Source organism: Cupressus sempervirens, chromosome 10 (genome assembly GCF_028749045.1).
Source record: "Cupressus sempervirens isolate cs-2001-9-10 chromosome 10, ASM2874904v1, whole genome shotgun sequence".
NCBI classification, from domain to species: domain Eukaryota; kingdom Viridiplantae; phylum Streptophyta; class Pinopsida; order Cupressales; family Cupressaceae; genus Cupressus; species Cupressus sempervirens.
The window spans coordinates 982,079,660-982,096,929 of NC_143127.1; the positions used below are offsets into that span (position 1 = coordinate 982,079,660).

General features: G+C 36.1%; 1 protein-coding gene across 2 annotated transcripts in view; it reads right to left on the reverse strand.

Moving 5' to 3' along the window:
- The window catches only part of LOC149537261 (Met-10+ like family protein / kelch repeat-containing protein), a 151,461-nt gene that overhangs the window by 105,805 nt on the left and 28,386 nt on the right, over nt 1–17,270 (reverse strand). For both annotated transcript variants that reach the window (XM_089807600.1, XM_089807601.1), the window contains exon 6: nt 2,795–2,924. In XM_089807600.1, coding sequence (XP_089663726.1) covers nt 2,795–2,924 — 130 coding nt within the window. The remainder of the gene's footprint in view (nt 1–2,794; nt 2,925–17,270) is intronic.

Consider the following 17,270-nt stretch of genomic DNA (forward strand, 5'->3'; position numbering starts at 1 on the left):
AAGGAGTTGCTCAAGCACCTTGTGAGGTAGTTTGGCTTCACCGGATGCTGGATATGCCTTTATCTCAAGTAGGCTCAACTCCCTTGCTCTCTGGTAATTAGGGAGTGATCCAACTTGCCAAGAATCTGGGCTTCCATGAAAGAACCAAACATGTAGACGTTCATTGTCATCATATTTGGCAGTTGGTTGAAGACAGAACTATTCACTTGCAGTATGTTCCAACAGTAGATCAAACTGCAGAGATTCTCACCAAGCCTCTTGGTCCAAATAGGTTTATTCAATCCAAGGGACATCTTGGTGTTGTGAACAAATTGACCATTAAGGGAGGGTATTGGAATATAATTATGTTATTATTTTATTGGTCAATTATGTAATATATTTAATTATTTGTAGATAAAATCGTCTTTACGATCTTCTTAGGTTTCTTATTAGAAACTTTCTATTTTGTACATTTGTAAACTCTTTATAATGATCTCTTTGATCATTTGTTAATACATCAAATATTTTACCAATTACTTTACATAATAACTCCATACACTGATTCCAATCAATACAAGTATATAAGAATATGAAGTGTAGAAGGGTTGCAACTATGAGTTGTCGTGACTATCTAACTACCCAGACTACCTACCCCTTCAAACATACTAATTACATGTTAACAACGATTGTACCGAGAATAGTATATACCGAAACAACTTTACATAGGGTGCACATAGCGACTGAATTGCATGAACAATTTAATATAACTTTTAGAGTTTTAAATATCTAGCAATTTGATTTATCGTAAGAGCTTATGTGTCATAATTAACAAGCATAAAATAATTTTTATGATTATTGTAGCGTTCTTTATTTTCTCCAAAATAAATAATATAAACCTCTGTTCCCCTGCTCTTTTATATCATATTGCAACAAATAAATAAGAAGGCTTTATCACATTCTACTTGCATTTCATATTGCAACTATTCAAATTAGTTGAAATTTATATAGACAAAGTCAATGTTAAAAAAGATAGTATCAATCAAGCTATGAAATATTTGCAATGTGGAAAGAGGAAAATTTTGGTTGTAACCTCCTATCTCCTATGCTACTTCTTGACTTTTGTAACACTTTTGTCCTTTGCAGAACTTTCAACCCAACTTTCTCAACTACATCTTAACCATCATGCATCAATTTCATAGAGAATCACGTCATGTTTTTGTGGGTTTTTTCCATCAACATCGCTTTTAAGCTTTTTATTAGTTTCTTGCAAATCTTTTGTCAATTAACCATCAATTGTTACCGATTAATCACTTGATATATCGCAAAAAAAACATTGAAAGTCGTCAACAAAAAAATTCAAATTTTGGGTGGAATAAATCATTGCACATGCAAACTCCCAATTAGTCACATATAATATTCAATTTTTTTGCATAATTATTTTGTTTATGAAACATTTTACAATATTAATTATAAACTATAGAGGTTCATCATTTCCCCATTAAAGGGATATCTATAATAGTGTGTATTAATTATAATTTTAAAATCAGTGTACAATTATAGATTTGATCTCATCAAAATCTATGGGGTGAGGCATGCAAAGGGCTGGGGTCATATTGAAGCAACAATTTAGAACAAACTCATTAGCCGCTTCAACACTATCTCACATGCCCCCCACAATTTGGGATGACTGAGGACCCTCCAAAATTGATTGATGACCACAAGTGCTCCTCCCACTCCCTAGTTTAGGGTTTTCGAAAGAATGGAAAGAAAAGTGAAGGTACAAAATTTTAAAAAAATTACAACTCCAATTCCGCATTGGTTTCACTTTTGTCTGGAATCAGCCCTATTTCTGAGTTAATCTTCAATTTTGTGAGATTTTTGTATGGTTTTGTAGGTTTCTATAATGATTTTTTGTACTTTTTTGTCGTTCTTTAGAGATTTTGATATGATTTAATGCACTTAAAATGAAAAAGGTCATTGAAAATCAGGTCAATATTTAGTCAATGATTTTTTCATGAATCTGATTTTATTCAGTGAAAACATTGGCTGGCTCTAGGATTCAAGATTGATCAAATATAATCAGGATTTTTTGCAGATTTCTGGTTCTATGGGTATAGGTATGCCTTGTTAACAGATGAAATTAGTTTTGGTGGTTATTGATAGTTGGAATTCCTTGGCAATAGTGTTTACAACCTACAGTAAACTGGTTTGATACATGCTACAGTAATATTAAAGTATAACACAGGAAGCAATTACTATTGTTCCAGGAAACCACAAGTATGTATTCCATTAATGCTCTTCAAGTGCATCAATATCATAAGGCAATACAATGCTAATGCTGAAGATGATCTTCTCGTTTATGTAAAGTGTACATATACTACCCGAAGGGGTTGCGACTCAACTGTCACATCATAACAGATTATCTTCAGTTACTAACAACATATTTAATTCTTTCCTAACAATATGTTTAACCATTCCCGATGCATAATACAGTTCTGCTACAACAAACTGTCTGGAAAAGGGATCATGTGTTGAAATTGTTCCCCTTTTCTAACTTTGTATAAGAGTTTCTAATGAACAAAGAAAGCAACTGTTATATCATATAGAAACTCTTTAATTACTCTGCAATTCCTTCATGAGACATTAGACTTGTATGAAACAAATTTACTACACATTTTATGCTTGTGTATTCATTCGACAAGTAAACATTTATAAAAAACTTGACCTGAAAGAAGATTAACTAGGAAATATAATAGGTGCAACACAATTCAAATTTTCAAAACACAAACAAGAACAAAATATCAATGGTGTTAACCTGGCGAGCTACACGCTGCACACCAAGTGCTCTTGCCACAGTCACCCAAAGTTCCTTGCCAAAAGACCACCAGCTATCAGATGTGAATGATGTCAGTGGCAGAACTGCAATATCACCTAGTCGCTCCCATCTGTAGACGCACAATCATTCGTTAGGCAAAATTGAATTTTTGATATTTGAAAGGCAAGAAGCTGAAGAAGAGCAGAGTTTAGTTGATATTACTTCGGTACCAATATAGCAAATAAATAATATAGATCATCAGGGCGATTGGTTGATTTCACAAGTACAAGCTGACAATTATTCTTTGAGAAGAATACCCTAGTTAAAAAACAAACTGTATTTGATTCAAAGAATAGCATAGTTAACTTTGCTAGTGCACCTTTCACTCCTCAAGAAGGCTACTATGTCCACCTGATGAACAGGTCAGTATATAATGAGAAGCAACAAACAAGCCAATCTAACATAAAGATAATGAACTAAAACAAGATGAACAGTCTTTTTTGGCTAAGTAAATAATGGTTTCGCTGAGTGTTAGCATCATACTGGGGCCAGTAGGGAAAGCAATTAATATTGTAAATGTAATTATTTAATTACTAAGTAGTCAGTAGATGCAAAGGCTATTACTGTTTGATCATTATATATCTGGTTGTAAGGGAGCTTCATAGATGCCTTTATAGTCAAGCCTGCTATTTGGTTGCAAGCATGTCATTAAGAGGAATGATCCATTATTCTGTACCATTTTTTAGACTGATAGAGAGTCATTTTGGGCAAGGATGGTCATGCTTATGTATTCAGCTATTGTGATGCGATATTCCAAATATTCTGTGAAATATTGGGTTCTTGGTATTTGCATATTTTTATGTGTGTATCTTTGTCTCAAGGCAAGCATTGGATTATATGATCCTTGTACACTTAGGTAAAAAAGCCCTTGGGGGTTTATAGGCAAGCTAGCATGCCATCACATAGCTGCAACTGATGCTGGCCAATGAGGTCTATGGTGTAATCATTTAGTATTGTAATGCGATTATGAATAACTACACAAGTAATTTGTAAAATGTAAAGTTTCTGCAAATTCTGTGTGATCAAACTGAGGTAATACCTTGTTCAATTCTTGCTGAAGATGATCTTCCTTTAATCAGACTTGAATGAAGAGATGTCAATAATATATTCATTATTCTGAAATGTTTTATTTCTGCAAGGATTTGTATGGGGCAGACTTGCTTAAAGGAGCAAACTATTTTCTTTTTGTGTGTCCTTTAACTACAACCAAACCCCATAAAAATAAGGTAACCAAAGGACATATCCCTTGAAGGGACATGACCCTATCTAGGTTGGCCCTTAACTGATTTCTCATAATCGGCGCCAAGGACAGATAGTAATTGTTTGTTATCCAAACTAACTACGATTAGTTTAGTTCAAACTTAAATACCAATATCCAAGAGAGACGTCGGTTATGCCTAAGACAAGAAGCAATTATTTACAGGCCTTCAATGTAAGAATAGATTTGTATGATCTTGTGCAATCAGATCAGTATTATATCGAAGTTATAGATTTAACACTCCCTCTTAACTTGATAATGATACTGATAGATAACATACCTAGCATCATCAATTACGATGAATAAGCATAGATTGATATTCTATATCTATCTGAATCTTCTTGGCATGTGGTATCATAGTTGGAAAACTTGCCAAAGCCAAAAACTCGGGAAAACCCAAGAACCTTAAAAAAGGCTGAAATTTAATTAAAAATACATTGGAACCATTCTTCTCTCCCCTCCTCAAGCCTCTAATCGCACAATACAAACTGGTGTTGAAAAAAATAAGATTTTCTGCACTATATCGCTTTTCCAAATGCGCGGCTGAGTTTTTCTTAAAAACTTGCGATTTTTTGGTAAAACTCACTGATCTTTCGGCGAATAATCGGCTAGTTTTTTGCTAGAGCCAAGTTTTAAAAATGGCATGTTTTTCTGCCATTTAATTGTCGGCTGAGAAAACTCGACGATTTCCTACTACTCACCAATTACTCTGCGAGTGTGCCAACTATGTGTGGTACCATCGAACACATGATACTATGCAATATTACTATACCTATGATATGACTTATCACTGATACTAGTGATAACAGTATTGCAAAGAATACAATATACAGAATAAAATGTAGAGAATAATTAAATTCTTCATTTATCGAGGTTGTGACTCATAGGTACTGGCATTCCTGTATCACAACATGATCCTGAGTTAAGATCTACCAGAACACAGGATAAACTGCGGAGAATAATAAAATTCTTCCTTTATCCAAATTGTGACTCAAAGGCATAGCAATGTCTACATTACAATGTGATCTTGAACTCATCTAGATCTGATAGTAGATCTCTACTATTCAGCACATTATCTAAGAGATCATCATCTCTCGTAATGTCTTTTATACAAGTGTTCATTATCTCACAGATCGTCACCTCTTAGATAATGAATATAAATGGTGGAGCCCATAACAATCAATAGCCTGACAATAAAAAATCATTTTAATAATAATTTAAAGAATACAAATGTATTACAATTCAACCATACCAAGTCTTTTCTTGAAGTGATCTATATTCACGTGAGAGAGAGGTTTGCTAAGAATATTTGTTGTCTAATCTGCAGTGCAAATGTATTCTAATTTTACACAATTCCTATCTACCATATCTCTTACATAATGGTAAGGAATTTCAATATGCTTGGACCTGTCATGAGAAACTAGATTCACAGAAAGCTTGATGGAACTCTGATTATCACAATGAATATTCAAAGAATTCATAGTTTGACCAAATAGTCCCACAAGTAACTTTCTATGCCAAGTTGTTTCTCGAGAGGCCATTGCTGCTGCAATGTATTCGACTTCTATGGAACTTTGTGCTCAGATGACTGCTTTCTGCATATACATGATATCATCGCTAAGCCTAAACTGAAACAGCAACTTGAAGTGCTTTTCATGTCAATAACACTTCCAATCCAATCTGAGTCCATGTACTCATGTAGGTCCAATTCAACTTTCTCATACTTGAGCCCAAAGTTAAGAGTGCCTTGTACATATCTCATGATGTGTTTGACTGCGACTAGGTGAATCGCCTTTGGCTCACACATAAACTAACTTAAGGCATTAACAGCATAGCAAATATTAGGTCTTGTATTTACCAAGTACATAAGAGACCCAATCATCTATCTATATAGAGGAGAATCTATGGAAGGTGAATCTGTTGCTACTTCCTTAAGTTTATGTAGATTAGTCTCCATTAAAGAAGACATAGGCCTGAAGTTCCACTTTCTGGATCTCTTCAAGATGTCTAATGTATACTTTCCCTGATTAAGTATGATGATGTCAAAATCCTGCCATACTTCCAATCCTAGGAAGTAATAAAGGAGTCATAAATATTTCATTTCAAAATCTCTGATTAGATCTTTCTTGCATTGATCTATAAGATGATCATCCCCTGTTATTAGTAAATCATCAACATATAGTATCAATATTATCATATCATCTTTATCATTTTTATAATAGAGATTTGGATCAACTTCATTTTTTGAGAATCCTAAACTCGAGAGATACTCATCAATTCTTTCATACCATGCCCTTGGAGCCTGTTTAAGCCCATAGAGAGCTTTCTTGAGCCTACAAACAAAAACTTTAGGGTTATGAGTTTCAAATCCTTCAAGTTGCTCCAAATATACCTCTTATGTAATTTCTCCATTTAGAAATGTTGTTTTCACATACATATGATGTACTTTCCATCCCTTCCATGTTGTAATAGCTAAGATTGCTCTTGCAGAGGTGCATCTAGCAACAGGAGTAATGGTTTCTTCATAATCAATTCCCTCTTTCTAAGAGAATCCCCTGGCTACGAATCTGGCTTTATATTTTTCAATGCTACCATCAGCAGTATGCTTGAATTTAAATATCCACTTAGAAGAAACCGGATTTTCCTTCAAGTCTTGGAACAATTTCCCAAACATAATTCTTCATAATGGATTGATATTCTTCCGTCATGGCATTCTTGCAATTGTATGTTTATAGCATCTAAAACATTGGTTGGTTCTAATTTAGACAAATCACTCATGTTTGTTGCATAACTAGAAAATCTTTTCGATCTTTTGCTTGCTCTGAAGGTTCCAGATTGTCATGTCCCCAATTTCTGCCCTTCCTTAGTGACAACATTTCTAGCAAGGTTGGTCTATTATTTGGTTCCCATAGGCCAGCAGAGCATAGAGGGAACCGACCCAGGGGCTTTGAGAGTCATGCATGAGCTTCCCAAGTAGTTTGGAGCAATAGACAACAGTTTCCTACAATTTAGGAGGGATTCCTAATTTGTAGGGACTGACTAGGAGTGGTCTAGGAGGCATCTGGAGACCTCGGCGAACGTTTTGGAGACTTAGAGTGCATCTCCTATTTTTTAGGAGGAACTCCCAGTTCAGTGGCAGTTCTCTCAGAGGTGCACACAGTAGGGGAGTCATTGGGACTCAATTTTGGTTGATTGCAACTATCTCCTACTTTTTAGGAGCATCCCTAGATTTTAGGGATGGACTGCCAGTTGACCCATCTTGTCTGGCATCAGTCACAGACAGGTGACAAGGTCAGATTCATGTTTGATTGGTCATTTTGGGCCTTTTGGGACCATTTGGGAAATATTTTAATATATTTAAATATTTCCTAAGTTGGTGATTAAATAAATTAACATAAGGTTAATAATATAACCATTTTGGAGTAATAAGGGGATTTTGGCTTCAGTTGATCAGGTACACCTATGTGTTATAGCTCGTTGGAAAGGTTTCGAATTATTATACATGATTTTTACTATCTGTAGACTTTTTGGTGCCTTCAGCTATGGAATTTTAATAAAGTAATGTTTTTCCTATAGCATGGACGACTTTAATTGGGAAAATGTTATTTTATTATATTTTATTTAAAGGGCAAAGTGTAATTTCCCTTTAGGGTTCAATTTACAATTGGAAAGGAATATAAGGAGATGGAGACCTAATTTCTTATTATCTTTTGCTTATTGAAAAACTTGTTTTTGTGAATTGGCTCTGAGAGAGCAATTCTTCATCTGGGACGCAAACCCCAGGTTTTGGATTGGCTGGGACGTAGCCCTCAACAGTTATTGGCATTGGATTCTTCAGACAGTGTGCATTGCTATCAGGGATAGAGTATGTCATTCTTTATCGTGGATTCAGGTTGCAGATTTATGGTTTCAGCGTTGCAGATTGATTCTTTAACTGGGACGTGATTCCTTGCAGTTTTAGGGCCGCCATTTGCAGCAGTTTGGCATCATTGTTGGATGTAAGCTCCTTGGAACTGCATTGGATTTATTATTTGGCTTTATAAATCAGAAATCTGTCTAGTATGATTTATAGCAATTCTGATTTGGCTCTACGCTCTTATTTATTTTCAATCTCCTCTCATGTTTATTGTTCATTATTCATTACTATTGTGAAAACTATCAAAAAACACAAAACAAAAACAAAACCTTCTGCAACTTCTGTCTATTCTCAAAGACCATCAAAGAAATCACAGGAAAATATAGTTTATTAATTTAAAAACCACAGCAGATCAGCAAGGGCATCCATCAGGGATCTTTCAGTGCTATCAGAGCCTACATCCTGCCAGCCTGTAGAGTTTGTGAGAATTTGTCACAACAAATTTCGGCATCTGGGTATTGAATAAAAAGTTTTGATAATTCATTTCAGCATCTAGGCACTGGCTTAAAAGTTTTGATAATTCGTTTTGGCATCTGGGTATTGGATAAAAGGTTTTGATAATTCATTTCAGCATCTGGGTACTGGCTAAAAAAAATTTGATAATTCATTTTGGCATCTGGGTACTCGATCAAAAGTTTTGATAATTCATATTAGCAGTACAAAGTCGATTTTTGCTCTGGCATGTTAGTTTCAGTTGGTCAGCGTGGTAGTTCATTATGGCAAAATTGTTAAAAGATATAACCCTGTGGAAAGAATGGGAACAGTCACAACAAAAATTCAAGCTTCAATTGCAGCAGTTCAATGATTCTATGTCAAGAAAATTTGGACATGCTAGTGGATCATCATCTTCTTCTAGAAAGGATCCATTGCCACTAGACAAGAAAACGGAAGTAATTAGCATACTTGAGGAGTATAATACTCTTCCTCAATATGTTAGGGAGAACTTTCATTTCAAAGATTACATTGACATGCATCCAAAAATTTGTCATAAGGTTAAGCTTGCAAAAAAGGAATACCATGCCATAATTGATGATATGTTTTCATGTGAGAAAGAAGATTTGTGTCAATCTATCCATGTTCATGATAAAAACACCATAACGGATCAGTCACTTGCAGGGTATGCAAAAGAAAGGCATGAAGATGTGTTATCATTTGACTTGCTGCCTATGAAAAACAAAAGTCAGTCATCATGTGGGATTCCTAAAGAAGAAATAACTCTAGATCAGGAGGAGACACATAGCACACCATTGATTCATCAAGTTGATCACAAAATGGAAGAGATTACAATCATGGATCAGTCTATTAGGGATGCTGAAAGCATGTCTCCAAGGTCTGATCCCTATTCTAATTTTTGCAATAGTAGCTCTAGTCATGTGGTATCATCCATTTCACATGAAGGTAATGAGGTTGTTGAGTCTTCCTATGATGGTACTCAAGTTAAGTGTGTTGCACATGAGATTTATATTGTGGATTCAAACCACAAAGGTTTTGATTGTGTTTACCCACCTTGGAAGATGTGAAAAAGGCTCAAGAGACGTGCAATGGATGGTCACATAGAGCTAAGAAGGCCAAGATGCTTGCTGCCCAAGCAAGACAACACTTACAAGAGGTCAAGGAAAGATGCAATCAGCTTGATAATGCAAGAAGACAAAGAGAGTCATACATTAGATCCTTATTTCTTCCAAGGAAAGAAAGTGAGGATGTTGAGCATACAAGGGAAGAGCTTCTTGAGGTAAGTCCACAAGATGAGCATGTTGAGATGTGTGAAGAGGAAAAGAGTTATGATTTAGAAAACTCAGTTTGGTCTAGTTTGCATCATGAAGTTTATGACGTTCCTCTTTTAAAGAGCCCCTTAAAGGCTCCAAACAATGATGATATTAGTTTCACACTTGATGGACCAGCCACAAGTGTTATTTTCATTTGTGTGGAATGGAACATTATTGATTCTGATTTGGTTAGTCATGCATCATCTACAATGAAAGGACAATTGTTAAGATCATATGAAACATCTTGTCTTAAAGAGATGATTAGGGAGACTAAGAGGCTGCTTACTAAGAAGATATTGCATTTTGATAATGTTTGGTTTGTTTGGCATACTACACCTTGGAGTTTGTTAGTAATGGAAAACATATCAGTTATGGAGATAGAGGCATGGATCAGATTTTGGGCAGCTAAGGCAGTTAATGGGACATGTTATATTCGTTTGAACACACCCCATGGACCAGCACCTTTAGAGGAGTCACCTACCTTGGAAGGAGAGGCAAGAGAAGAACGCAAAAACATTGTGGAAAGGTATGAACATACTTCTGATTTTCTGACTTTGAACAGCAATTCTCTTTCATCTCATGAGTCAAACTTTGAACCTTGGGTTGGTTACATTCAAGTTGGGGTGTTCATGTGTGAAGTTGATCCTTCCCTACCAAGAGTTGATGACATATTAAGTTGCATACCTAGTGGACCAGCCACAAAGAGCTTGTCTTTGTTGAAAATTAGAAACATCTCTCAATCATCAATGGGTTTATCACCTCTTCCATATGATAGGGCAGCGATGTACCTTTTGATTGAAGATTCAGACTTTTTAAATATTACATTGGGCTTTCAAGATCAGAATATAAGGGACTTCGTTGGTTACATAGTTAAACAAAACATTTACTTAACAACCTTTAATAAAGGCACACTAATTTGTGGAAATATAGGTAAAGTTGCAGCAGCTGTTTGGAAGAGTTGGAAAAGTATTCAACAAACTTTCCTTGCCGATGATTGGCTCATTTGTGAATTCCTAACAGCATTGGTTGTTGGTAGTAATTGTGGCATCATTTGGAGTGAAGTTCTTAGTTGGTTGGATGAGGTACAGTTTCATAACAACAACATAATGAGTATCAACATGCTGGAGGGATGTGTCAGTGCAAAGATTTGGGATCTTGGTATCAACATGTGTTGGGCATTTCTTCAGTGGATTCATATTGAGTTGCTTCACTTTTGGTATATAGATGTTTACATCAGAGTAGCACAGTGGTTGGGTGGAGCAACATTTCTCAGATCGATATGAGATTCAAGAACTGATAATCCTATAATGTTGGGTACAAATGACACATGCTTTGGTTTTTCTCATGATGGCATACATACTTCATCTTCGAATTTGTCATCTACATCCATTGATATGGTAGTGGTATCCTTGTTGATTGGTGATTCCATAGTCTTCGATTCCTTATGGACTAGTGGCTGTCCAAGCTGGAATCATTTACTACTTGACTTGGCATTGACTACATCCATGATTCAGTATGAGGGCATTGAGGAGTGTTTCTTTGGGACATTTGTTGTTTGGAATTGGTATGATGACGTCTATGATATCATTCGAGTTGCTGGTCAGAATTATAGCAACATTGTTCGGTGGTCATGTGGGTTGGAATACTGGTTTATGGGAGTTCACTTTCACACCTTGCTGGTCTGCTTCATTCTATGTATGTTTCATGGAGTGCAGTTGAGATACTTCTTCATCTCATTCAGTACATTTGGTATTTTGGTTTGGGATCCGGGCCCTGGTCTCATTGATACATTGGTGCTTCAGGGTCCTAATGAATTGCTTTACAACTTGTGGTTCACTAATATTTATATCAGAGTGACGAAGCGTCAGCATGGTGGTTCCCTTTTGAGGCGGATTTGGAATCCTGGAATCACTTGGATTTGCAGTTCAATAGTTGAGGATGTGGAAGCCAATGTAGGCTTACTAGAGTTTCCGCCTTTAGTGTTCCAATTTGGTTCTTTCGGAGAGCAATTCATTGAGGAGTTGACAAAGTTGGTACAGTATTTGATTGCTATTCCTTCAGGGGGTTTTCATGAGGCTACTTGTTTGGGTGCAGTGCAGGACAGTGTTTCTAGAAGATGGAACTACAAACCTTCCAGGATGGCTTGGGACCCTGGGATCATTCTTGGTTATGGTATGGACTTGCCTAATGTTTGTGGAATTGGATTGACATTGCTTGAGGACAAGCAATCTTTGGGAAGGAAGGACTGTCATGTCCCCAATTTTTGCCCTTCTTTAGTGACAACATTTCTAGCAAGGTTGGTCTATTATCTAGTTCCCATAGGCCAGCAGAGCATAGAGGGAACCAACCCAGGGGCTTTGAGAGTCATGCATGAGCTTCCCAAGTAGTTTGGAGCAGTAGACAACAGTTTCCTACAATTTAGGAGGGATTCCTAATTTGTAGGGATTGACTAGGAGTGGTCTAGGAGGCATTTGGAGACCTCAACGAACGTTTTGGAGACTTAGAGTGCATCTCCTATTTTTTAGGAGGAACTCCCAGTTCAGTGACAGTTCTCTCAAAGGTGCACACAGTAGGGGAGTCATTGGGACTCAATTTTAGTTGATTGCGGCTGTCTCCTACTTTTTAGGAGCATCCCTAGATTTTAGGGATGGACTGCCAGTTGACCCATCTTGTCCGACATCAGTCACAGACAGGTGACAAGGTCAGATTCATGTTTGATTGGTCATTTTGGGCCTTTCGGGACCATTTGGGAAATATTTTAATATATTTAAATATTTCCTAAGTTGGTGATTAAATAAATTAAAATAAGGTTAATAATATAACCATTTTGGAGTAATAAGGGGATTTTGGCTTCAGTTGATCAGGTACACCTATGTGTTATAGCTTGTTGGAAAGGTCTCGAATTATTATACATGATTTTTACTATATGTAGACTTTTTGGTGCCTTCAGCTATGGAATTTTAATAAAGTAATGTTTTTCCTATAGCATGGACGACTTTAATTGGGAAAATGTTATTTTATTATATTTTATTTAAAGGGCAAAGTGTAATTTCCCTTTAGGGTTCAATTTACAATTGGAAAGGGATATAAGGAGATGGAGACCTAATTTCTTATTATCTTTTGCTTATTGAAAAACTTGTTTTTGTGAATTGGCTCTGAGAGAGCAATTCTTCATCTGGGACGCAAACCCCAGGTTCTAGATTGGCTGGGACGTAGCCTTCAGCAGTTATTGGCATTGGATTCTTCAGACAGTGTGCATTGCTATCAGGGATAGAGTACGCCATTCTTTATTGTGGATTCAGGTTACAGATTTATGGTTTCAGCGTTGCAGATTGATTCTTTCAGCTGAGACGTGATTCCTTGCAGTCTTAGGGCCGCCATTTGCAGCAATTTGGCATCATTGTTGGATGTAAGCTCCTTGGAACTGCATTGGATTTATTATTTGGCTTTATAAATCAGAAATCTGTCTGGTATGATTTATAGCAATTCTGATTTGGCTCTATGCTCTTATTTATTTTCAGTCTCCTCTCATGTTTATTGTTCATTATTCATTACTATTGTGAAAACTATCAAAAAACACAAAACAAAAACAAAACCTTCTGCAACTTCTGTCTATTCTCAAAGACCATCAAAGAAATCACAGGAAAATATAGTTTATTAATTTAAAAACTACAGCAGATCAGCAAGGGCATCCATCAATACATGATTCTCAAGATCATAGTTATCTTCTTCCCTAGTAATGTTAGTACAGTTCACTTGTTGCTTTGTATTCTCAAGGCAATTAGATCTATAGTGTCCGAATTTTTCACATTTGAAGCATTTTATTTTGGATAGATCCTTCTTGAAGTGCTTCTTCTTACCTTTATAGGAATTTGTATTGACAACATGAAGTTCTTCCTCTTCAATTTTCAATCTTCCTCCTTTCTTAAGATTCCCAGATTCTTCTTGCAAGCAATCTCCTTTAAGTCTATTAAAGTTTGGCAGATTGTCTCTAGCACTTACTCCTTGTGAGAATGTTTCCCATGAATCTGATAATCCATCTATAGCCATAAGTGTTAGTTCCTTGTCTTCAATTATGGTCCCTATACTTGCAAGTTCATCTCTTAGACTAGCCACCCTTAGGAAGTAAGAGTTCATAGATTCTCCCTTCTTTATCTGTATATGATTTAGTTGCCTTTTGAGTGCAAGGGTTCTAGTCGCATTGTTAACCTCATATGCATTTAATAATGCATCCATCATATGAAATGTTGTTTGATGTTTCATTAGCATAGGTACTATTCATTTCTCACTCCATCGAATATGATCTGCATGGCTTTTATGTTTTCGTTACTCCAGATAGTTTTATTAGGTTCAACAACGGGTTGCTTGGATGTTGAATCAACATACTGTTCACATCATTATCTTCAAGAATCATCATAATTCTGAATTTCCAAGCAACGAAGTGTTCTTTCCCATCAAATATGTCCTTGGGTCTGATTGTGCTTGCCATTGAAGATAGAAAGATGTTGCTAGATATATCAAGTCTGATTGTCAATTTGCAAAGCCTAGGTTTGACTGCCAGAGCTCTAATACCATGTAAAGTTTCTGCAAATTCTATGTGATCAAACTGAGATAATATCTTCTTCAATTCTTGCTGAAGATGATCTTCCTTTGATCAGACTTGTATGAAGAGATGTCAATAATATATTTATTATTCTGAAATGTTTTATTTCTGCAAGGATTCGTATGGGGCAGACTTGCTTAAAGGAGTGAACTATGTTCTTTTTGTGTGTCATTTAATTGGAACCAAACCCCATATAAATAAGGCAACCAAAGGGCATGTCCCTTGATGGGACATGACCCTATCTATGTCTACGCTTAACTGATTTCTCATAATCGGCGCCAAGGAGGGATAGTAATTGTTTGTTATCCAAACTAACTATGATTAGTTTAGTTCAAACTTAAATACCATTATCCAAGAGAAATGCCAATCATGCCTTAGACAAGGAGCAATTATTTATAGGCCTTCCATGCAAGAATAGATCTGTATGATCTTGTGCAATCAGATCAGTATTATATCGAAGTTATAGATTTAACATAAAATGCATATGTCATCAATGCTTGTCCATTCAATATTGGTTGCATGGGACAGTCTTGCATGCCTTTATAGCAAGCCTCCTATTCACTCATGAGCATGAGTTGATTATAAGGTTGATTCATTTCTGGTATTGAGTTTTTAGAGAGCTAGGAGGCAAGAGGAGTGAAGAAGAACTACTTGTCCCTTAAAAGGGTGACCATAACTATGCATTCAGCTAATTTGTAAATGTGTTAAAGTAAGATTCACAGTGTTGTGTGAATCATGGTGTTCGTGTGTGGTTGTGTCTATATGTATATGCTTACTTACCAATTCGAATTCGGTTCAAAATATGGATTTGAAGAACTGGTTCGCCAGTGCAACAAAATTTTGGAAAGGGTTTTGGGTTCGTTCGTACAAAAATTATATATAGACATATTTATGAAGCCTAAAAGCATAGAGTCTCATAAAATCATATGATGTAAACTAAGTTAATCATTTAAACAACAAAAACACCATAGGAATAAACTTTAAACACATGAGTTACTAAGTTGTAATCATAACATCATGAATAAATATTAAAGATCATAGCATCATATGTTTCAATTTTCAAATTCAACGTCAGTGATTAAAAACATTAAAACTTAAAACTTAAAAGTAAATCATTATCCATGAATTATAACAGCTAGTTCAAGTTTCATTGTTTCAACTTCAAGCCAAGTAATCATAATGTATAAAAATTTAATATTCTTATTCTTCTTCTTCTTCTTCTTCTCATAGTCATTCTGCATTAGTTGACTCAGCAATAGAGCTAAGGCCAATGGGATAGAGTGTTGTACCATTTCCGAGGTATCAACAGATTGGAGATCCCAATTGTTAGTGAGGTATTCTAAAAATACTCACGCATGTCAAATTATGCATGGTATACTTCAAGATGATGGATACAAGGTAATGAATGATATTATATATTATACGAATAGAATCTACCTAGTACCAAGCTCTAAACTTAAAAGGGATATTATGCGCACTATACATGATGCACCTTCAGCGAGGCACCCAGGTTTTTTTAAAACCTACAAGCAGATTAGATAAAGATTCTCATGAAAGGGGCTAAAGGACGATGTATTGCAGCATGTTATAGTGCCAGACTTGTCAGCAGAACAAGTCAAAACAGGGCTTTCCCGCAGGTTTTCTTCAGCCTCTCCCTATTCTAGCTCAGAGCTGGGAGAGTATCTCCATGGATTTTATCAGGAGGGTTGTCAAGGGTCCAGGGTAGAGATTGCATTTTTGTGGTGGTAGACAAATTGACTTAAGTTTGCGCACTTCTTTGCTATTGTTGCGGATTAGTCAGCCTCTTCGGTGGTCGAGTTGTTCTTTCGACAGGTTTTTCGTCTTCATGGATTACCCAAGACTATTGTGAGTGATAGGGACAGCAAGTTTCTCAACACCTTTTGGCAGGAGGTTTTCAGATTGACAGGTACAAAGTTGACTCCCAGTACTAGCTATCACCCACAAACGGATGGTCAAACCAAAATAGTGAATAAATGGCAAACCCGAGTAACTAAGTGTATATGTGAGGTCACTATGATTGAACGAGCATTGGGCAATATATCCATCAGCACACCAGATCAAATTGCATTTGGGGTTCTCTTCTCTTGGCGGTCTCAAGCAAAGGCTGGACTGAATGGTCAAGTGAACAACAGCAATAAGTTTTGGCTAGCATTTGGTTATGTTGCCAGATATGAATATCAGTTTTAAACCATTCTTTATCATTCCATCACCCTTTTGGTTCTAAGATCTAAACACACTTCTTAAATACTTTTCTATTCAACACACTATGTAGCTATCATTTTAGGTCGATGTTAGGTTATCCTGGAAGGTAGCTGTGTTAGAGCAATTGCTATGTGGGTGTGTCCCATTTTTGATTGATTGCAAGAATCCAAATACATTATGCCTTGTGTTGTGCATTCTTCCATCTCAATAGATTTTCTCTTTCACCTCATGGATGATGCTCTATTGATATGGCTTTCCCTACAAGTCTTATTATGCAATTTGTTTGGTTGATGCATATCATTTGATGATTTAGCCAACAATGGAATGCTTGCAATGCTTGAATTATATTCTTCATTTGTTTAAGAGTGCCTTCTTAACTATTGACTTGCATTGAGTTGCATTATGGAGTGCATGCATTGCAAAGTATGCCATTGAAGTAATATGTTGCTGCACATGATTTGCTTGATTATGTGTAGGCGAGCACCATATCTAGGATTGTGACAATGTCGAAGTTAATGAAACACCACGGGAGTCAAGGATCATCTGCAACCAAAACACCTATCATGCAAAAGAAATCAAGCAAAGATAATGTGCTATATAGCAACCCTAAAATTTTGTATTGATTGCACAATACAATGAACTAAGATACA